Source organism: Cydia amplana, chromosome 5, assembly GCF_948474715.1.
Source record: "Cydia amplana chromosome 5, ilCydAmpl1.1, whole genome shotgun sequence".
NCBI lineage: Eukaryota > Metazoa > Arthropoda > Insecta > Lepidoptera > Tortricidae > Cydia > Cydia amplana.
The window spans coordinates 3,416,414-3,441,053 of NC_086073.1; the positions used below are offsets into that span (position 1 = coordinate 3,416,414).

General features: G+C 37.5%; 1 protein-coding gene across 1 annotated transcript in view; it reads right to left on the reverse strand.

Moving 5' to 3' along the window:
- The window catches only part of LOC134648221 (patronin-like), an 89,896-nt gene that overhangs the window by 61,940 nt on the left and 3,316 nt on the right, over positions 1 to 24,640 (reverse strand). Inside the window, exon 2 of the mRNA XM_063502705.1 lies at positions 885 to 980. Coding sequence (XP_063358775.1) covers positions 885 to 980 — 96 coding nt within the window. The remainder of the gene's footprint in view (positions 1 to 884; positions 981 to 24,640) is intronic.

The following is a 24,640-nucleotide window of genomic DNA, read 5'->3' on the forward strand; positions in this document are numbered from 1 at the left end:
ATGGTTATACCGTTTGGCTACGCTATTTCTCTGTACCCTGCCTCTCCCTTCCCTCCCTGTACTCCTTAAGTGCCCGAACTCTCTTTACTCATACTGAAAGATACATAAGAATATCCTGTTCGGTCATTTCCTTCCACCCCTCATGCTTGATCCAGTTTTAAACTAGATTCATGATTTATTCAATACGCTATAAAGCGACATCTGTTGATTACTTCTAATCGTTGGCAACGACATATGTCTACTAACTTTCAATGAAGACGTATAGATGTCGTTAGGAATTCTATGATTTGGATGTGACACAGCGCCATCTTGTATCCATGATAGGCAACAGTGCATTTTCAGTGACGCCATCTGGTAATGATGCGCTTTTAGGCGGTCACATTTGAATGTATGGGATAGCAGCGTCTGTATATATGTAGTCTGTGATTAAATTGAATGAAATTTATTTAGACAAACTTAAGTGTTTATCAAAATATGGGCGAGCTTCATCTTGTAACATGCTGACGTTAATATGTAAGACAGGTGAAACACAAAATATACAGGTTTAGCGTACAACCAGCCTATCATGTAATCAAACGGTACAACTTGATAGGCAAGAAGTGCTGAGATTGCCGAGGCGTGTGGTTGGAATGTCCTACCCTTAGGCGGTGTATGACGTGGTAAATACCCTTTGAGAACTTGTTAGGAAGTATATTTTCTTGACGCGGTAAATACCAGCCCTTAGACATAGATAATTCTTTCTGGATTATGCTACCCTCCATGTTTACTTGTTGAGCATCATCTTGTCTAGACTTCAACCAATCTCGTCGATTAGCAATCAAAACCTAAACCTTTCTTAATGATTTGATATGTATATGTAATATGATATTGTTGAAGATGATTACCTCATGGTCCCTGTAAAAGGGCTCCTGCAGGTTATCCGGGACCCTGTTGTTGAACGCCTTCGACAGCAGCCATTTGATCGATGCGCGCTGCTTCGACTATAACAAAAGAAAGCATTACGTTAGTTAGTCAATGATACTTTTAACACTTAATTGAAACCAAATGGTCTACTCGAGATTATAGTCTCCCATCCCAAGTTCGCAAGTCCAGAAAAGAACAGCAAAAGCGAGAAACTTAGTAGGCAAACCAAAATAAATCTCGAATACAGCGCCGGGGTGCGTCAAATATAGAAGGTAAGAAAGCACTTTTGCTTTTGATCATTGCGCTTAGTTTTCCTTTAAAAACTTTGGGGTAATGTCTTAATATTGGCACGCAGTTCAGAATCCATTTCTTGATCGTCTCTATACAGTCAGCCATGGATAGCCCACTTGTGTCTACTTTATGGACATTACTGTTAACACGCATTGAACAAGCCATTCAGAGTGTCGAACAGCACAATAATTGTCGACCGCTGCGTTATGGCAACGTCCGCTTATTGTGAACACATTAAACGGTAAGTGACCAGGCCTTGTGCTCATTGCGGACGGGACCCACTTGTATCGCAATCAATATCAATTCTATAATTACCAATTTTGCTTGTCTATTGATACTATTAGGCAAATAAATGTGCTGCAGCGCAGACATAAATATACGCTTTTAAGGCTTATTTTTCTATAAATATATGTTTTTTGACGAGAATGACCTGTTGCGTGTTTTAGTTTTATTTTATCCAAGTAAGAAGTAGATCGGACAAAACAACATCACCTAAAGTGTCATCCAATAGAACTTGCTAACTATGTAAACAAACCGCCATCGCCATACTAAAATTGACACTGAATGTCAATTTACTAGTAACTTTTGTTTACATAGTTAGCAAGTTCTATTGAATGACACTTTAAGTTCCGTACGTTAGTACTGGTGCTAATAGACTAACGTAAACAAACCATTAACGAGCGATCGCTGTAAGGTCATCGGGTAGCTGCGTAATGCATAGTCATTACCCCATTAGCATAAAGTGCGTTCAACAAGAATGTTCCCCAAGAATGCATATTTATTGGTGGGGTAGAATTAAACACTTAATTGAAAGTGATGTGGAAACAAAACCACATTTACGACTTGTGTGACAGATATAGTAGAGATTCTTTAGTAAGAGTTTCTTGATACATATTAAGTAGATTCGTGCTCTAAACTCAACGAAGGATATTTTTTCACCTTTATCAACTCTTGATTCTACTGAGTTCAGTTTAGAACTTTAGATTTCATGGTCTTCATTGAGCTGGTATATATTTCTAAACTCGGTTTATCATTTGGATAAACTTTGCTTTATATCACTTTTGAGTCGTGTACCCATTGCTTTTTTTAAACAATACGCTTCAAGAGACCTTGCGGCCCTAAAATCTTGCTGACTGGCTTTAAGCCTTCCCCGGCTGATCTAGCACAGTTGGCTCCATGCCATTGGCTGTTAACAGTTATCACAACAACTGACTATTGTCCCATTGTACTACTAACGTACGAGTACTATCACATTTATCAAACTGGAATAAGACAACGGAGATTAAACGACAAATATTGTGTAAGTTCTGTAGTTGTTAATCCTTTTTCCTGGTAATATATTCACGGACTGCTTTCCAATACAGTACTTTATGCCCAGCAATTCGTACCATTTTGTATGTAGATCGTAATATTTAATGTCTGATCGATTTCCCTGACAGAAGCTAAGTGACGTTCAGTTTATCTACATATTTTATCAATGCCAAGGTCGATTTAATAATCCTACATACCTAACCGTAGATTTTAATTACTAAGCAATAAATCGAGTATTATAATTAACATTAGTTCAAATGTGAAACTCGATCACTTTCATTTAGTGATCATGCGATCCCATAGTAAACTGTCATGCCATGGCATGTTTACTGTTGAGTGGTGTAAACAGGCAAAAAGGTTACCGATGTACGGTAGTCTGTGCTAAATTGGAAAATAAGTGAGATTAACTGGGCATCAAAGCTTATTAGGTAGGTGAGTAAAGTAAAATATAATGGCCATTAGTGAACTGACATATTTTATATTTCGCTATAAGGGATAAGGAGTATTTAATGTAACCAATTAACAAAATTATGAAAGGAATGATTGATTATTACTAACATAAATATTTGTATCCATTTTTCGAACATTGAGGCGAGTCTAAGATACGTCATCGCACTCATGAAAATCCGTCAAGGTCTTTGAACTATAGAGGGTGCGATTTAAAAACACTTGTAGGTAAAGCCTGACCAGAAATATATAATCATTGTCAAGAGTGCGCTGAGTTTAGTATGAAAAAAAAAATAGTGTCAATGAAATTCCGCAACATGGCGCGTGATCATATATTCCTGGTCAGGCTTTACATAATAATCATAATAAACACTCAAGAAATCCTCCTTTCTGTGTCGATCGAGAACACGCTATGTGTCACAAACACAAGAATAATATTACCAGGAATTTGACTAGATGTCTACAAGTCTAAACATTCCCAAAACCTATGTAAAGCGAAGTGACGAAGCCGCAGGATCAAACTGATTTAGTGATCGGCACGGAAAATCCCTACGACGTTCCCTCAACGCTAATAAAGGCCAATCCATAACACCCGTAAGCCGATTTGTAAGCAGAGACAAGATAGACTGTGGAAAACAACAATATCAATAACGTCTGTTTCATAATACGCAAAGGAAAAGGACTTTTGTTCAAAAGGGATAAGTACTAATACTTTCCTTGGGCAGCTCATATTCTTGTACTGCCTAACAGATCTGCGAAATGTCTAGATTTGACGTTGAACTTAAGTTGATTCACGTGGATATGTAGGAATCCATTTAAATCATCCGGTCAAACACGCTTGATGCATTTAGCATTTGCACATCATTTCGTTGTTTAGTACGGCAAGAAATTAGAATCCACGAAAAAGCAAACAATAAATGTCTGCTACATATTTGTGACAAAGAAGAGCAGTTTGTTTTGTTTGTGTAGAGCCCACGGCCAAATCATAACGAAAGGTCGGGCGCGTGCCGATGCATGCCGCAGTTTAAAAATAGGCCGCGGAGACACTCCCCAATAGGAAGCTATTCGCTCACAATCAGACGCCATCAAAGCGCTCTTTGAGATTTAAGGAGCGTTGTAAACTATGACTAACATGTGGTAAGGAGTCGTTCGTAACTTCAGACGTGCGACTGCCAAACCGGAGATGGTGCATCCGTTTTCTGGTACGAGTTCCTTCTGCAAGAAATATCATTTCATATTTTATCAGTAGCTCTCCAATGAGGCGAAATTTCATCTCTGAGTTAAACTCTTTTGCACTAATATAGAACAGTGATAGATTACCGTTTCGTTCACTACGGTGCAAACGATTGGCAACTTGGCTAGGCCCTCTGCCATCACCAATTGGATTAAGCAGCCAACCGGATTATGAGTTCATTTCGGTAGTAACCGCTCTAAGATGAGAATATTGTAAATTGCAACTATCAACAGTATCAACCGTGGAAAGTTGAAATTGGAATTTGGAACCGCTTGGTTTCTGATCAATTATTGATAGATCTCACGGATTGTCTATTGTAGTCGGCTTTAGATGGAACGTTTGAATATTCATAAACGCCGAGCAAAACATTATGATATCCATAACATTGTATGCTGGAATAATTGAAACAATACAGACCGTATAAACACTACTAAGCAGCACGCTGCGTGCAGTACCGACATCTAGTGTTGCTGCATGTAACGCTCTTGATACGGTTTTCCATTCTGTATTGGATTGGCATAACTCTCGACAATGGCACAACTCTACGGACAGCACATCATCAGAAATATGTATACCTTAATATATGCGTTCTCGAGAGCAAATTAAAAATACTTATGCTGACATTCCTGGTTTTAAACTCATCATAAACTAAACAATTTGCATTTTATTTTTATTAAATCGCGTTTCGCCTGTAAAGCCTTACTTTCATGCATATAATATACGACAAGTAGAGCGGGCAGCCACTCTCTACGCTGAATTCGTACTGGTTAATTGCTGTGCAATTAGCATCGCCGAACGCTTCACTCTCTCCCGAGGTCTTCATTACTATAGTCTGGCCGGCCATCCGTGTCGATAGCAGAACAGCTAAAAATATCATTAGCATGGTGTAAAAGACGCCCATGTTAGACTATAAGAATAAAAATCAATGATAACTTTCGCACTGTAACATACGTGTCGCCCTCATTCAGTGTACACTCGCGATCCAAAACTTTGGTCCATGTAGGAAGCCTTCATAAACTATACAGTAGTAAAAGATAGACTGGCGACTACGATTAGAAGCGGAAGGAACACTGCCTGCGTATCTACAAATGAATCAAGGTGTAAATAACTGGCGCTAACAACCCTTAAAAGGTCGTGCCAATGCTATCATGCCATAGTTTTGCACTGTCTTGATACACAAAGGAAATACGGATAAACGATATAGCTAGCAGATAAGTTTAATATACGAGTACACTAGCTAGACAAACATTTCACCAACGAACCGTACGCCAGAAAGTTAGTTGGACGGGTGTTTTCCCTAACTACTCGTATTACAAAAACACCTTTCCTTAGTTTAGAAAAATATACGAGATGCAAAACATGTTTGCACAAATACGGCCAAGTGAGTTTTCAGCATTAGCTAGCATATTTTCGAATGGTGTGAAAAGATAACGTCGCGTTTTATTAGTGATAGTAATACTCTAACACTTTGACTATTTCATTAACAACAATAGGGCCACAAACAAAGCAAGGGAACCTCACACCGGCCAACAAAGAGCACAGCAAGTCGCTTACCGAGATATCAGATAACCGGCCCTTATTAGTTCGCATTCAATGCAGACGCATAAGGCAAAGTGCTACCGCTGACAAATGCGGGGAGATGTATGTTGCATTGTCTAAGTAATTAGACAGCCGAGAATGGTTCACAGGACTTGGATGCAAATAGGCAATCTGGTTGGATGCAAGAGGTCGAGAGTGCAATATTGCGAAACAATTAAGCAGCAAGCTGATCGAACGATTGGATCGCTGCTTGGAGCACTTTACAAAGCATTTTATACCTAGTATAAATAGACCGCTAGGTTCGATCTAGGTATGCGTAATCGGAAGCCAGGCTTATGCTGGTCCGCATTTAGTGTCGGTGAGCGTGGTGAACAGGCTGCCGTGGAAACTGGAAAGGTGCGTTGGCACCTGCACCCACGCGCGCTCTGAGGTCGGGCGCCCACGCCACCTCCGCAAGCCTGACCGTGCGTTCCCATTGCTTGATTGAACGCTTTGGCAAACTTGTGTAACTGACATCTCGGGACCTACGGATCTTGTGGTAATCGGAGTGTGCACTTAAACTGGTTCACCAAATCTTTTATCAGCCGGTATTTAGTTACCGGTTTGAATAATGCTGTATCCACTCGGTGCTTAATTTTTGTGCTCCTATTCCATCGATCAGGACAGCAATTTCAAACTTCAAATCATTGTTAGCCAATATTATGACTTATTGCCGACACCCACATAAACCGCCATTGTATCTTAGCTTATTGGAATGTTCAGAAAATTTGAATTCTCTTGTTTACAGGAGCGGAAAGTTACATGATCGTGAGATAACTTTTCACGGCGCAAAGATTATGCGCAGACGACCGCAAATGATAGCATTTCACGTCGCGTGTCGAGTGATTATTAATTAACAATATGTTGCTAGTCAGCGCGGTATGGTCGGGTGCACAACGGAATTTCAATACATTTGCTCTCTGTACTAGGCGCAGGTTTAAAGCCATCTGCTCTTCCAGGTGCGATTACCTTTTCTGTTTTGTCATTAAACACTTAAAATTGCTCTTCTGTTTGTTCTGCCAATAAAGTAATTTAATACTCATCCATTCAAGCACTTCCTGTGGCATAATTTCAAGGTGACTTCCACTTAAAGATACAAATAGTCTTCCTCACGAAATCGCAATAAAGGAACAATACGTAACAACGTCAATATACTAAAGGTGAATTCACGAGTTTGGCGACAATGGAACAAGAAATGATTCACGACCACAGCTACCACCATATTGGGATCGAGAACAAGTCAAACTGGCGGCGGATTGAAAAGAATTCTTCGCGTCCGTCATTACATAGTTACACATCAATACATAATTCATCAGATGCACTCTACATATGGGCATAGCAGCTAATTCTAACCATAATATGTTAGTTAAAATTACGGTGGTGCAAAGAGACCAATGGAATCAGTTTAACGACTTGCCCATACTGATAAACAGGAAACTAATGTTAATGTATCTGTATGTACCTCAGCTGGAAGCAACATTCAATGACATCAATCTTGTCAAACGTCCTATTTAACAGAATTAATAGCGGCTAAATTAGTCTCGATACACGCAAGCAAAACATGTAGGATATCAAATCTCTTTGAATGTCTATGTAAAGTAAAAGACCGATTATTTAGGAGAGTAATAATGTTTTCCAACCGGTCACGGAATATTTACGATGCCGCCTACACTTCACAATACCGTTTAGTTTATGGTCGACATCACATATTTTCTAAGTTACATGAGGAATATATGTTTGGCTTTACCACCTCCGCCGTATTCCGGTAAAATGTGTAGGCCTGAGAAATACATACATTTCCCAATGGTTTTACAATAAAATACCGACCGTTGCTGAAGATACAATCGACGCAGTTACATAACTTACTATATCACTGTCAAAAGTGTCATTGTCTTAACAAAAAGTTGATACTTATTGACGTCTGTCATCGTCATCGATTTCATTGGCTGTTGGTTTGAAATACAGGCATGAGTAAATTACTTCCACCAACCGATCTGATCAGTTATTTATTGGCATAAAGTAGTATTTAGCAAGTAAAGCCTGTTATGTAGGTAGGTATGTTATGAAGACACAATCGACGCAGTAACAAAACTTACTATATCACTGTCAAAAGTGTCATTGTCTTAACAAAAAGTTGATACCTATTGACGTCTGTCATCTTCATCGATTTCATTCACTGTTGGTTTGAAATACAGGCATGAGTAAATTACTTCCACCAACCGATCTGATCAGTTATTTATTGGCATAAAGTCGTATTTTTTTTTCATCAATCAATCAATCATTTATTTATTTCTTTGAATGTGGTACATTAGTAAAGATGTAATAACACAATTTTGTTCAGCACATCCTGCCCGAACAGGCATAGAAATAGTGAGTTTTACCTAAACTGCGTGCAAGTAATGATTATGTACATTAATTATGCAAGTAAAGCCTGTTATGTAATATTGTGGTTGATATTATCGTATACCAATAATTTTATAGCAATTAACGAAGTTTCGATGTTGGTAAATTGGTACATCGAAAATTTGAACCAGTTTTCGATAACTTGCGTTTGAGAGCTGTCATTTAATAACTGGGCTATAACCGCGAAAACCGAAGTTTGCAAATTTTGGTCATCTTTCTCTGTCACTCTACTTACGCCTGAATTCGAGTATCTTTTACTCGAATTCAGGCGTAAGTAGAGTGACAGATCTATCTAATTTGAATTCTCCCCGAAGGTTAGCTGGAAGAGATCCCTTACAGGGATAAGTTCGCCTTTGTACCTTTATTTCTGTAAACATTATGTAAACCTGTGTTGTGTACAATAAAGTGATTACTACTACTACTACTACTACTAAAAGAGAAAGATGCCCGCAATTTATGAACTTCGTTTTTTCGCGGTAGCCCCTCTGGTGCCGGCGCGTTTAAGGGCCTACTGCAGCCGCGTCTGGCGCTTCGTAAACCACGCCCGCTAGTTCTTCCCTCCCCGCTAACACGCACACATGGAAACGCTTCGCGCCGCACGTGAAGTTTGTGTGACCTTTTAGCACCATCTAACGTTACAGAAGTTAACTACTATTATACGTGGTCGCTGCGGTCGGCCAGAAACTTAAATTCGGAAAAAATTGAAACAGATGGCGTTGTTACTTGTTCATAATAGCAAACAATAAAATAATTAATTCATAAACCTGCATATTTATTGTTGTTTTGGAAGATGTTAACATCATAGAAGCAGCAGCGTATATAGCATATAAGTTAAGAGTATTGATAATAAGAAAATAGCACAAGAACAGAAAAGAGATTATTTTTGATAAAATATGATGAAAACAGATTTACTTGATTACGCTCACCTGACTTTGCGGTCACTAAATGCAAATTTCAACCTTATTGTTATGGGGTTACAATAACCCTGGGGTTGCAGGCGTCCATGGTCGTTATTATTATAAATGCTTTGGTTGAAATGCTTTTTAACCCTCGAATTTTTCATAGGTACAGTCACCTGCAATAATATGTTACTCTTCGACGGCCGCAAAAATATGTGACACGCTCTTATGGCTCTACAAATAAGATCTAACATGATCTACCGCAAAACGGCCTTCGGTGTGTACCATATTATTGCAGCTGACTGTACTCGTATTCATTGTTGATTTGTTGTATAGGTAGGTATTACTATCTTTTATCCGATCGATTTGCATTTATTTGAAATAAATCACAGTGTTTAGTAATTATATGTTTTATTGAATAAGAGATTATTTAGGTATGTAAGGAATACAGGGTGCCTTTTTGAAACACTCATTTTTAGGGTTCCGTAGCCAAATGGCAAAAAACGGACCCCGTATAGATTCGTCATGTCTGTCTGTCTGTCTGTCCGTCTGTCCGTCCGTATGTCACAGTCACTTTTTTCCGAAACTATAAGAACTATACTGTTGAAACTTGGTAAGTAAATGTATTCTGTGAACCGCATTATATTTTCACACAAAAATAGAAAAAAAAAATTTTTTTTGGGGGTTTCCCATACTTAGAACAACTGAAACTCAAGAGACACTTCCAAAGTGGTAAAATGTGTGTGTCCCCCCCCTGTAACTTCTAAAATAAGAGAATGATAAAACTAAAAAAAAATATATGATGTACATTACCATGCAAACTTCCACCGAAAATTGGTTTGAACAAGATCTAGTAAGTAGTTTTTTTTTAATACGTCATAAATCCCCTAAATACGGAACCCTTCATGGGCGAGTCCGACTCGCACTTGGCCGCTTTTTCTGGATAATTTTGAATTTCAATTGTCAGGGGTGCCTACATTATTTTTTAATACATTTTACAACGACAACAAACAAAAGTTCAAATTCGCCGTATTTTTATTACCCGGGTCGATCGCAACAAAATAGAAAATCATGTTTTTCAAATCTAAGCGTTATTGTAATTTATCTCAAATAACCAAAAAGTCAATCTGACTAGAACTTAAAAACGAACTGAATTATTTTAATATGTCGATTTTTCTTGGTGACCCAGGAGAATTTTTTTCTATCCCATACAAAAAGAGCGTATCCCAATCGCGTATCGGTTTTGGTTTTTACTTATAAGTGTGAAAAATATATTCTACCATATACGAAGGATGTGTGTATTTTCATGTTTTATGTGTCTTTTTGTACAATAAAGTGTTTTACTGCTACTAATATATCATATTAACGATTAACTAAAAAGGTATTTACATCTAATTTAACTGGTAAATTATTAAAGTCCGCTAAAATTAATATATATTCAAAAAATATTTGTTAATATGTCCCAAAATCATGGCTCATTTTTTAAGTCTCCTGACTTACCAAACATATCGCAACGAAGGCAAGGGTACAACGCGGCATCGTGAACCTAATAACGTAACGTTTCAGTTACTTTTTTAGTCGCCGACCATTTTATCCGGGGTACGAAAAGAGGTATTAGATCTATCCTGGGTCTAATATGTTATAAAAACATAGTTTTTTGAAAAATGTTCGTAGGTAGTACACAAAATTTACATTTTCTTTTAAATGTGATTTGGGTCATCGTTCTCCCTGGTGACTTTTCTGGTGACCCAAGAGACATCAATTTTATTATGACTCAGGAGACTTTTTTTCTATGCACTTTGATTTTTTTGATGCGCTAATTTTGTAATCTAAAATAACTTTAAACTGCTGATATACTTATATCACTTTGCTGATGAGTGGAAGTGGAATTTAAACTTAATTTATTGTTCTCTCCCTTGACATTTTGGCATACATTTGACATGCTGCAGTGCACTCCTAACGTTAATAAAGACATAATTTTTAGAAAAAGCTTTTGGAAAACTCACTCTTGAGCTTAAAACGATTAAGTCCTTATCATATTATGTTAGATTTTTAGTACAGACCCCAAATCAGTGAAAATGTGTCTTAGCCAACTAAATTTGTCTCTGGGAAAAGTACGATATCCCTAAAAATTGTACGTACATTTCGCATTTTTCTGAAGGAACGGAATTCATAAATTGGGTTATTATTATTTTTTCAGATTATTTGATTGCATTGACATATCACCAAGATAGATAGAACATTTAAGTTACCAGAAGAAAAGCATTTGTGTTCTTTTATACAGTGTGGAAAAAGTAGGTTCGATTCCCGGGCGCGACTAAGCGAATTTAAAAAAAAACAACGTGTTGCATTCCGGGAGTGCCGACAGAAGTGAAAACTCAATGACTAGTCCAAAATGTCTGCAGCACTATGTATAATTGACCCATCCTCCTTTCTATTGAAAACTTTTGGTTCCGAAATTGCTGGTCAGTGAGCTTGTTTAAAATTCGAAATTCAAATTTATAACGTTAATTGTTTAAAATTCGAATAGAAATTGTAAAGTTACCTTGCAGACCTCGCGTCTAAATATATTTGGTCATGATATTTTGAGTTTTATTCACCAGTACTAGAGTTCACTTTTATTAGCGATTTCATCAAGATGTAGCTTTATTGAATTATATTTGAGTGATATAAAGTTATAATACAGTGAGATCCTCGTATTTCAGCCCGTAAAAGATTATAACCTTTTTCATGTAATGTCATTGAGTTTTTCTTTATTGATTTAAATGCCATCTAAACCTTACGGTCACATGATCGCCTTACGCTGTCTCGAGTTTATCATTTTTTCCCCACCTCATAAAGTGCCTAGCGCCGCTAAAGAAGTTTTCACTTCAAAAATCTTTGAATGCAGTTGTTTCTTTAAAAAACAATAATGTTTCATTTAAGTAAAATGAGCAAACTTAAGGTTTTAAGGCACTTTCCCTCCAGGGCCCATAATTTTTTTCCAACCGGTAGTAGACAACTATTTTTTTCGACTAAATGAAGTTTTATTAGATAAATCGTTGATCACATGGTTCGTTTCACACATCACATCAAATCGTTTGTCATCACAATCAAAATTTGTCAAAAGTAATGAAATTTATGCCAAAAAAACATAAATAAAACATATAAATTCAACACATTTTTTTAATAAAAATCTTTCTCGATGATATAAAAAAAAAGCGGCCAAGTGCGAGTCGGACTCGCCCATGAAGGGTTCCGTATTTAGGCGATTTATGACGTATTAAAAAAAAACTACTTACTAGATCTCGTTCAAACCAATTTTCGGTGGAAGTTTACATGGTAATGTACATCATATATTTTTTTTAGTTTTATCATTCTCTTATTTTATAAGTTACAGGGGGGGGGACACACATTTTACCACTTTGGAAGTGTCTCTCGCGCAAACTATTCAGTTTAGAAAAAAATGATATTAGAAACCTCAATATCATTTTTGAAGACCTATCCATAGATACCCCACACGTATGGGTTTGATGAAAAAAAAATTTTTGAGTTTCAGTTCGAAGTATGGGGAACCCCAAAAATTTATTGTTTTTTTTTTATTTTTGTGTGAAAATCTTAATGCGGTTTACAGAATACATCTACTTACCAAGTTTCAACAGTATAGTTCTTATAGTTTCGGAGAAAAGTGGCTGTGACATACGGACGGACAGACAGACGGACAGACAGACAGACAGACATGACGAATCTATAAGGGTTCCGTTTTTTGCCATTTGGCTACGGAACCCTAAAAAGAACATCGACAAATTATGTTCAAAGAATTAATATCAAAACAGATGTCATAATTAGGATTGGCTACTTTAAGAAAGGGACAGAGAGATTTAATCCTCTCGCTCTGCACGTTTTTCTCATTCCTCCTTGTCAAGCCAAAATAAACTATAAAATGATAGTAACATAGTACATTGTAATATTCACTTTTTCCACGGTATCATGTCATTGTAAATTACTTATGTGAAATTGTAGTGGCGTGCGACTTTCAAACCGGAGGTCACGGGTTCGAACCCCGGCCCGTGCAAGTGAGTTTTTGTAAGTAGAGTCCTTTTTTAGTGGTACTTAAATATAATAACTTTTCGTATTATTGAAATAAAATATTTTATTCAAACAAACTTAATAATATAATAATTAAAACGAATAATATCAATTAGTTTTTAATATTTATTAAATTATTTTAAATTATTTGAGCATGAAATGATTAAGATTAATGATTTAGATTTATTTTTATCATTACAATAGAAAAAAAGCAAAAAATATATTCTTATAGATATTTTATTTTCAAACAAAAATAAAGCAAAAAGTTACGGTTAGATTCTGATGGCTAAATACCAAACAGCTACCGATACATTTCAATATCTGTCGAAATTTCCTAACCCGTTGTAACTGACAAAGAGTATAGATTTCGACGTAGCATGACGTAGCTAAGCAAACACGCACACATGCGTAACGTATAGGCCTGTAAGAAGGCACCATCATAGGTTTACCTCCGATTCCGTTACTACTCAATGGAGTTACGACTCAACGTTTATTGGATATTAAAATTTTACGTAATTCGGAGCGCTGCGCGAAGTGACATAGGTCTTACCTCTTTGAGGCACGACGGCCATCTAACATTACTGGCATAAAGGATGCATTTATGACTTTGACGCATGACAGAAAGAGAAACCGAACTGCGTAAAATGGGCGTTTGCTGTTGAATTCATAAAATCAAAAATCGATAATAAATCCATCGGTAAAGGATAATAATTTAATATTTAGTTCTTTGAAAGTTAAGACGAGATGAAAACCTTTGCTGTAAGGTGGATTGTGCTGGATATGGATGTGTTTTCTAGTTGCACGAAGCTAAAACCGAAAAATGAACACGTAAGTTTGGATTTATTTTCTATCGAGAAAATTTTAAGCATTCGTGTTTCGACTACTACGAAATGTCTTATCATATAGTCAAGAAACATATATCCGAAAATCACTACTGTTTGTTTCCGGGGCTAGCCACTGCCACCTTTCTAAGATCCTGTTATTTTTCGATGCACGGCCTTAATCGCGTCGCAGTGACAATTTACCAATTTATCATATTATTACATATTTCGTGTGAGACTGGGCTTAGCTCTGAAAGCAATGCACTGATAGTGATAACATTCATCATAAAACCCATAAAGTTTCAAGGGCATTCCTAAAACGTAGCGAAACGTAACAAGCTTTCGCGGCTAGTGGAACTAATCGCACAGTCAATTAGATCTGTGCAGGAAACTATAAATGATTAGATCCCTGACTCATTGCAGATTGTATTTTTCGGTCTACCTGACTGTTGCTTAGTCAGTCATTCCCCTGAAAATTTAAGTAGAAACAAAAAATATAATCTATAGGTAGGCTATTTTAAAAATACAAAATGTCTACGTATTTAGTGTTCGTGATAATTTGAACAAATAATTAAGTATGATGAGTTACTAAAGGCGCAAGCCAAGTTTTTTTATGTTACTTAGAAGGCAAAACCTAAAGCTTGAAATAAGCCTCCTAAACACATAAAACTTTGCGCTAAGCGACCAATGAAGTCATAACCTAATGACAACTATAAATACCGAACCCACACAATCCTTGAAAGGAGCCACACTAGTTTTACATGGTACGTTCAATCTTTGTTTAGAATTAAACAAACAAACATTAACCAATTATGTTGCAAAAACCAGAAATTGACGTACCGTTCAATAGAACAAATTGTAATGATTCCTGCAAGGCTAAAATTAATGTTATAACCACTAGGAGAACAATTATTTCATACGCCACAGCAATTATACATATAAATGTCGTTAGTTCTCAGGTCCAGCAAAAAGAGCTTATCAAATTAGTCCAAAAAACGACTCGTAACCAATTAGAAGAAGATTGAAATTCTAATGACACAACGCGTTGACCACAGGCAAAGTTTATTACCTACAATGTAAACTTTGATGAAAATTGTTTGTGGCCTTTAAAGCCTACGCATATTAGCGGAGCACTGTCAAAGTTCTACACAATGCTTTGCAAAATCTACATAAACAAAGGAAGTCGAATATTGTTATTTAAACAAAGCAATTTTCATCCCAGCTCATTTATGATATTATGATAAAATTGATAAATGTTATTTTCAGAAATATTTGACCAGCTTAGTTCATTGTCAAGGCAGATAAAAATGAAACATGTGATAAGATATGACAAGTTATTATGATGTTGGTGATTGATTTTCCAGTACTTTCTCTCAGATACAAGAGCAAACGTCGTTTATGGAACCGGTGTTTAAAAGTTATTTTGAATCTTTGTCTGTGTGTTTCAATAAAAACACTAAACCCAAAACTGCTTCTAATTCAAACATCTTCAATCCCAGAACTGGAAAGTAACATGTCCGGTCTGAAAATCGCTCTACTAACCATTACATACTGGCAAACTTTTATGGCAATTTAAAACCTTACAACAATAAGATAAGGTCCACTAATCTAACAGTCGATACGTATGAAGTTAGTAAGTAGGTACAGTTGCAGTAAAGCGGTTTTCTTTATAGTAGCTAAGTATACATTCTTCGGATTATCCGCGATCCATCGTATGACCCAGTTGGAGCGCGGACTATAGCCGATGTCGGTGAAAGTGTGAGATGCGCAAGGGAACAGACAACTATAAAAACATTTCGTAACCGTAAGTAGTAGTGTCCACTATCTAGTAACGATGTTTGGATATTGAACCACGTGTAAATTGAATGAAAAATTAATAAAGTACCATCAGGCATACCTACATTATCTGTTTAACCGGGTGAAGGTTTCTTGTTTATTGAATATAAAAACGAGTAGACTAGAAAATGGTCCCGGTTCAGTACGTTGTACAGCGGGAACCGGGAATTCCCGGTTCTTGCACTGATTTTGTATGACTAGAGGAGGCTAGCCTCCTGCAGTTGTTCATGTTCGCATTAAGAAGCGTTACGTTCGCGTTCGTTTAAATTGTCGTTGCTGCATATTTAGATACAATCGCCATTGACCATCGAGTCATTGCTCCGGTAGCTCCCGTTTTATGACCTTGGTCACCGTATATGTTAATGCGTTATTCCATTTCACGCATAAACTGAAGTGGACACAAACGAGCTCGTTCGTTGCGCTAAAATGTATGGCTAGTTACGGAATGTCGCTGACCTGCAAGTCCGTGCGATCGATACGCCTAACTAAACGTTGAACGGATATTACTTATTACATAGGCAATTACGTCATGTTTAAATACAGGCTGTCAAATGTGTGATTAGAAACTGTGGGCTACTGAAAGTTGTCTGGGCAGGAAGCGAGGCGGAAACGCGCGATGTTGCCAAGTGACCAACATTAAGAGGATGTGCTGTCGTAAAGTATACAGGACTAGGCTAGACTATTAAAAGGTTTAGTGCAGTTGCAATACATTGCAGTTAACTCGCATTCCAACGCGTGAGTGCTACGGGACTTCTTGTACAGACATCACTTATAATTATAACAGCATGGGACAGCAACCTAGAGGTTTTAAGGTTGAAGCTGTAAGCATAAGCCTAATAACTGACCAAACACCTCGTGGGCCTCTTAAGAGTCTTAAGTGATAAGGCCAACTTTATCTATTCCCCACTGCTGTGTTACCCTTAAGTCTCCTCAGGAAATTCTCGGACACATTTTGATGGTCGGTAATCGGTTATACAAATAGCTGCAGGGCTGAAAGTGTCACTTATTTTTCCTAGTCGTTAAGGAGAGAACGACGGCAAAATGCGTCTTGATTACACGTTATTAAAATTCGTGGCACGGACGCCGGGAGCTACCTACTTATGGCATGCCGTTCGAACGTTAGGTAAATATACGTATAAGTCGAACAATGGTAGGCGTCGTCCGGCCGACAAGCGACATCTGCCTCGAACTTTAACTAGCTTGCTCACACGCAACGATAGAAAAAACGTGTGCCCCAGAATTGAAATAGACTGCAGTTAAGAAAGCAGTACTAGACACGTTATAATTTATAAGGCGTACCACAGATTTAGATCGGCACGAATTCCTCTATGTGGATATAACTAGCGGAGCATAGTTTCCAATCATGTTCGCGATTTAGTCATCAATCAACATCTGAGAGCGAAGACAACGCATTGTCTAGCTACGACACTCCATATCTCCATACCCATCCCATTATTATTATAGACTACCATATGCACACCGCAAAGGGTGTGGATGTAAGTCGTGTGGCATCGTAATATAATCATCGGTAAAATTGAGTTTATTTCACTTGCTTTTCTGCTGGGCTAGCTCCATTTGTTCCCACAACGGCAAACTATTCCAATGGCATAAAGCTCACTAATAAACGAGAAGATTGCTTTCTCCATTGGGAGGTGGCGCCTATTTTCTTCATAGGCTTCAGTGCTGAAAGATGACTTTAATAAACAAAACAAACCAATTTATAACATCACGTCACCAATATGTACTTCATTGATCTCCGTCTCAAATAAATGTTCTGTGCGTAAATGTAACTTCAAAGAAGGTGGAATCAAAACATCATTATGGAAAAGAGACTAAGCCCCAACGAGCCAGGGATTGGAATTGAAACCTGAATCGATCCCCGCTCGCAGACGTTCTCTGAATACAGGCCTTATCGGAATACCAAATATAGAACTGATACGTATGTCGGATGTTGCTAAATTTGTACTGCAGTCTTGAAGACGTATTTGGTCACAAAAAATCCTGTTAACGTGTTAAAAAAGCTACGATCCAATCCGAAAGTTATTCGTCAATGAAGAATGCTTGAAAAAATGAACAGAGCGTTTTTTGCCTGCATTAAATTCAAGCTAGGCATTACCTACATCTCTGAAGAAAGTGAAGGTGTCATTCCGTTGTGTAATAGCCGTTCGGAGAACGACTAGACGCAGACAATGTAGTCAAAAGTTCTTAGGAATCTCATCAAACTCATATAGAATCGGTGGTCAAATATAAATTAATGGCCACTGTGCTTTGCTCTCGAGATTCCCACGAAGAGATCTCGGACATTTGCTGATGCTACTAAAATCCGTAGGTATCCGTTTTACACTTAAAAGGACATAGGCTCTTTCGGTTTAAGAAGTCTGCATAGTTCGCAGGCCCGCAGTGTCGGCCGACATTCCCTCTTCCCAGGAATCTGGGTCTAGAGAGAATTACACAAGAATCTCGACATCTCTGTCGAGGATGCGTGAAACGACACTTTCTCGGGAGAGGATTTTTCCGCAAAGTAAACTGTGTGATTGTTTGGGCGGGAGGAATACGGCAGGGGAGACAAATGGGGCGTATTATAGCCCACTTTTTTGCTTTGTCATTCCGTTATACCTTATTACTTTAGAATCTTTAGATGCATTAAGCTTTCATTTCCAATAAGGTATACATAGAGTAGAAGAGTTTTGAGATTTTATGAAATATAGGAGGGTTCAAGGTCTTGTGCATAATTGCGTTAGAACTTTATGTATGTCATTGTCTTGATCTATTGCACACGAGATATCAACATGAAAGATACTTCAAAAATCTATTATAATATAACCTAATGGATACCCATTTATTTAAACTGTTTAGACGACAACGGTTTCACTCAATTGAATTCTTAGTCGCTATTGGCGACATGTTTCGGGCCCTTCGGGGGTCCTTCCTCAGTGCTCGCGGCGACTGCAACTCGTGCAAAATACAAGTGAGGACCTAACTGTAGAGTGTTCTAATAAGATACGCCCCTTCGTGTGAGGGCGGAGTGTTTTCCAGTCCACTAGCCGCGATTACTCTCGGTCTCGGTGTTTTTATAAATGCATTAGGCGGTTTTTATTCCATTACAACGATGACATTTGAACATTGTTATCTTATGGTGTTAATACCGCCGCTGTGCTACCATATCGACGACTTAAGGTTAATATCAGTATCAGGTACGTAGAAAGAGAAACGCAATGGGTCATAACATAACAGTCCGAGCTGCCTTGCAAATAAGTCTGAAAACCATCTGTAATCTGTATTGCGAGAAGTTCGTTTCTCCACTTTCTAGGCACCTCTAAGATTACCGTCCGATTGGGCAAATTAGTTACGAATCTCGAGATCATGTCATGATCAGTTGAGATCGGAATGTTTTGTGAATAGATGGAGAAACCTTGATCTTGAATTCTTGACCGAACGGGTGTAAAATTCACAATAGTCTCTTGCGAGTTGGATCGATGCCATCTTTCTGACGTTTTATAGGTCTTTTGAAATATTTGATTCATCATTCTTAATAAGGGTCGGTTGCACCAAACTGTTCAGTTCGCTAAATTTTTATGTATGGAAAGTTTCATAGTAAAGCGCCGGGGCGCGCCGCCGCCGGCCGAGGTTTATTAGTCTGTCAAATGTGGTTGGTGCAACTGGCCCTAAATGACACATTCATTTTTACAGACGCGGTAAACAAACCAATTTGCATGTATTCGTGGTTGCTGCGGATACGCTAACGTAACACTGGTAATACTATACAAGTGGAAACAAAACAAAGATGTTGACTTTGAATGAAACTGCGATATGCCAGGATTGTTGTTATATAATGTTCTCTTTTATAATAAAATCTTGTGATATATTATTTATGTTGAACCACATCAATTTTCATAATGGGATATGGAGGGTAACGAACATTGGCAACACGAGTACTCAATTACTGGCTGATAAGCTATATAATTTCCTGAGTTTACCATTATCATTAGAATGAATAATAAACATGAGACAAAGACAATCTACTCCACATGCAGTTTATCAAAGGCTCCAAGCCTAGCTATTCTCATAAAGCTCATCTGTCAAATGCAAGAACCTGTTTGGCGAATGCAGGCCTGTTGCAGACATTTGTCAAACGACTATGCCAACTGTGGACTAATTTTAGCCCTCGTTGTATTATAGTACAGATGTGCAAACGCAAGGTTGTTGCACACCTGTGCTGTGGCCGGGTGTGGCGCTTTGAAAGCTTGTTTTAAACTACTTAAGGGTTCTTAAGGTGTGTTCGGTCTAAAGCCTAATTTCCAAGATTTAAAAGGTCAACCGAGGTAAATGCGTCACCTGAGGTAGGTATAAATGCGTCTTTTAAAGATTTCTTCTATACGGAACATTTTAGAACTATTGCAACCCTCTCTGTTTGAAGTGTGGTCACTGAACTTTTAATGCAGACGGCTATAATAGTTATAATATGTTCGTTTCGAAGATATCTTCAAATAACGCATTTACCACAAGAGAGCATTTCCCTCGGTTGACCTTACTGATATTTCTGAGTTCTAATCAATTTTACTTTAATTAGACATAGGACTATTACAAACGCTCACGTTTCGTAGTAGGCTCAGTCGATCACAGATTTCTACCACAAATTACAATTTTTATACCGACACAAGTGACACACATATCCTACACGTATAAACCGCTAATTACGTTCGCCGAACATATTTTACGCTGAGTAAATCGTTAAATCGATATTTTTTGTGCGGATTCGATTCGCAATAAACATTTTTGCCAGCTAAACGATCAGTCGCGTCGTATTGAGCAGATTCCAATATTCTACTTTGACAATTTCATTAGTACGAACGACGCGATGGCTTTATTTAACTAACATCATGTTTGTTTTCCAACCACGTCGTATTGAAGACTTTAAAAAGTGTGTAACTGTGTAATTTCTAGCTAATACATACCGACCGATGTTGCCTGTATTCAGAGACGAAATAGTAATTGAAAATAAAAAATTAAGTTCTCAGACGATTTTGAAGTAAATACCTAACATTTCTTCAATGGTATAATGATGACAAGGTGTAAACAGATCTCATGTGCAATAAAACTTAAATATATAAATAAAAATATAGACGCTGTGTGGTTGTGCGCTGTTTATGTCGTAATTTTCGTCATAAATGTCATAACAAAATTAAATTAAAATGACAATAAAGATACTAAATTATACATTGGCTCGTGTCACGTTTATTTGCGAGACTGATTCCACGCCGAATATTCCATTGATGAATGTCGTCACAGGTGAATGGAGAGAGGCCCATTCATGCGCTCAATGCTGTTTCGACACACGATTCATTTATTACGAGCAGTATTTTGAACATACATTCATGTGCGCCATGCCATAGACAAATAAGGAACCTTAGAGTTCTAGTACATACAATCTAAAATAACCAGACACACACGCGCGTAAACACACATAAACACACACATATTCTAAAAATCAGACATACAGAATACTCACACACGCGCGCGTACACACACATCATAGTTTCGTATGTTTAGATTATCTTTCTTTAATTTTAATTGTAATATTGTTGAAACTGAAATATAAAATGTCTAACTTGTAACATTACTGACGCTTGTAATTGGGAAGGAACTGGCTCTTGAGACACAGGGACACCTACTTTGAGAGCCAGGAACCAATGCTATGTAACCACTCAAAGTTGCAATAAAGATTATTTTATTTTATTTTTTATTTTATTTTTATTTAGAGTGTTCACTCCATATTATAAGTTTTAAGCGAGCCTCCCGACTGCCTAATGGTCCCCTACCCCGCCCCCCGCCCCCTATTTAGTTTTAAGAGCCAACAGGAGTGGTCATTTCTCCATACAAACGTACTCGACTGTTTCCTCCGTGGGTTTTAAAGCTAGAGCAATGATTTTTTCAACACAGATTAATATTATCAATATCTGTGTCGGACCGTTTTGATTTTTTTGATATTTTTATTTTTTAAGGCGCTAGAGCCCTTTAAAAATGGCCTAAATGGCCTAATTGACTATGCCGCAATGAGAGGCGTGCTATTCAAAACTGACATCAATTAGTCAAAAAAGCAAAACGGTCCGACACAGATAATGTCATAATCATTTAGATTTGCAAATTTGGTTACGATTGGTTAAGTTTTGGAGGAGGAAACAGTCGAGTACGAAACCTCGATTTTTGATATTTTTACGCAGGATTTTTCGCCTTGTCCTTATCGCACTAGTTTTAGGAGCCGCTTCCGTTAGGGAGACGGGTATATTTACCTAAAATATTTAAATCTTAGCTCCTGTTGGCTCTTAAGTAGTGTCCGACCGAAACACGATTTTTAGCCGAAACCGAAACCGAATATTCGGTTTTTTTCTGATTTCGGCCGAAACAGAAACCGAAATTTTTGAAGACGTATCAAAATATTCAAAATTACTGTACAAATCGTAAGGAAAAGGTTATTGCAAGGATTTCTTATATGAGAACAGTTACTTTTTTGTTAAACAAAATAAAAAACGTTTATTTTTAATGAAAATAGATATAATTAGAGGTAAATTATAACACTGAACCGGGGTACAGTCAGTTGTAGCTACTGATAATATTATGGTATCATCAAGCTGATTTGATGATGGAGACAGGAGGTGGCCATAAGGAACTCTGTGATGAAACAACGCAACCTAATTGTGTTTGGGGTTTTTAGAATTGTCTCGATGAGTATTAGTTGCCTGTGGTGAAAAAAGTACAGTCAGTGATAAAAGCTTGTTTCAAAAATTTATTTTTTGCCAATAACTTATTATTTACCAATTTAACCGACAAACATTTCGAATGAGGTGTGATTTACTTACCTTCATCCGGAACTCAGGAATCAAATTTTCTAGTAAGTGTAATTTTAAAATAAACATAGTAAACTAAGGTATGGAGGAATTAGTAAAGCAAATTAACGCCGGCATCCCAAAGGACTAGATCTAATGGCACCCGTCTAGAAATAGCGCAGACTGGTAGATATATCATGTGTGTAGACATTCGTACCTCCTGACTAGGTAGCACCCATCGCAAAATTAGAAAAAATAAGTTTCGAACAGAGATTGTAAAGTTCAAGGATAGAAAATCGAATCCAAAATTTGACATTTCAAAATCTTTAGTAAAGAAACGCTTATCACGAGGAATTTCGTACATTGACCCGGCTATTCCTATCTCTATCGCTCGCGCGTTATATTATATTGCTGTCCCGCCCATGGTGACGGCTGTCAATGTCACTGTGCGAGCGATATAGCAATATAACTATGCTCGTGCGATAGAGATAGGAAAAGTCCGACATAATAAACACGAACGTGCTGCTGAAATGGAGGGTATTTGGAAACTCCTTTACCTAATCCTAATAATAGGTAAACATCTATCCTAGAGGTCACTAAGTTTCTTCAGGGGTCCGGTTCTTAAAATAAAATAGGTCAGCGGTCCGCCATTTGGTGACCCATGATCTATGCTAACACTGTTTTGGTCGGTAACCCTTGACATTATGATCTAAAATGAATGACCTATAAATAGTCAGTTTCTATAGTTATTCCAGTTTACGTTACGTTCTGTTGTTATAAACTAGACAGAGGGGAAACTGGTCGGTTGACCAACAAGAAAATGCAGGGTAGGCCCTGCAACCACAGCCTCTGTGCAACCGCAAACATGCTACCTTCCCGCAACTATGCATATAAGAACTGCAGAGCACAGCAGGCATTCGTCTGAATCTGAAAAACCTACCTATAGACCGTATGTAAAGGTTCACGTGTAAAATATCATTTTTTACCAATAAACGCTATATCTATCTATCTGCTATTTTCTAGCGAGAGCTTGACAATGTTTAAGGCTCTTAAAAATAATACTTATACAGTTTACTTTGAATTCCACAATTAAATTTAAATATGTTATAAAGCACGACTAATTAGGGAAACCTAATGCGGCTAATTTTGACATCGTTAGCGCATAAATCTAATCTAATCTAAGAAGGCATAGTGTATCCTATGCCATAGATAGACCTTTTGTTACCTACTTAATACAGCTAAATTTCTATGACACCATCTTTCTTAGCAGCTTCCTCGAGCTTTTTACAAACTTACGTCGATTGATATAGGCTACTTTTATGTAAATTAACCTCCTTTAAAATGACACAGACCGTATCCCACGCGGTCTATACGTTGAGTGTATGATATGAATAAAGCAAAATCACAGCAAATGTACTAGTCATTATTCTGGATTCTACGGCAATCCCCCATCATTCATGCTACATGTAGATACCGCATGAAAGCAACCGCAACCGCCGTTACTTTCTCTGGACTCCAAACAACGCAAAATAATAATTATTATTGGCTAATGGCTACCAACAGGCCTAAATGGCACGTTATAACGTTTGAAAGCTAATGTTAACAAATATAGAACTACACGAAAGCAGTATTAGCAAATAAATGTATATTAAGAGCAAAGCAAAGTTATCTTAGAAATTATCTATTTTCTTAGACAGTAGACACTGCAGAAGAATGATTTTCTTACTAGTCAAGAATGCAAGAGAACGTGTAGTCATTTTTAAAACTTCGCTCGCTTAACAACTTCACTTGACTGTAACGAATTACTTCAGTTTTCTAAATGTAAACAATCTTAGACATGGAATAAAGACAAGACTAGGCCGCATCAAATTTATTGTCATCCATTATTCACTGTGAGAAAGGTGATAAAAAACTGTTGTTTGTCTATGGACTATTTTACCACATAATATTCCAACAGCTTATTCGATTGTTCTCCACAGAGACAAATTGTCGTAAAAGGTGGTAAATACTTCGGAAGTTGGCTGC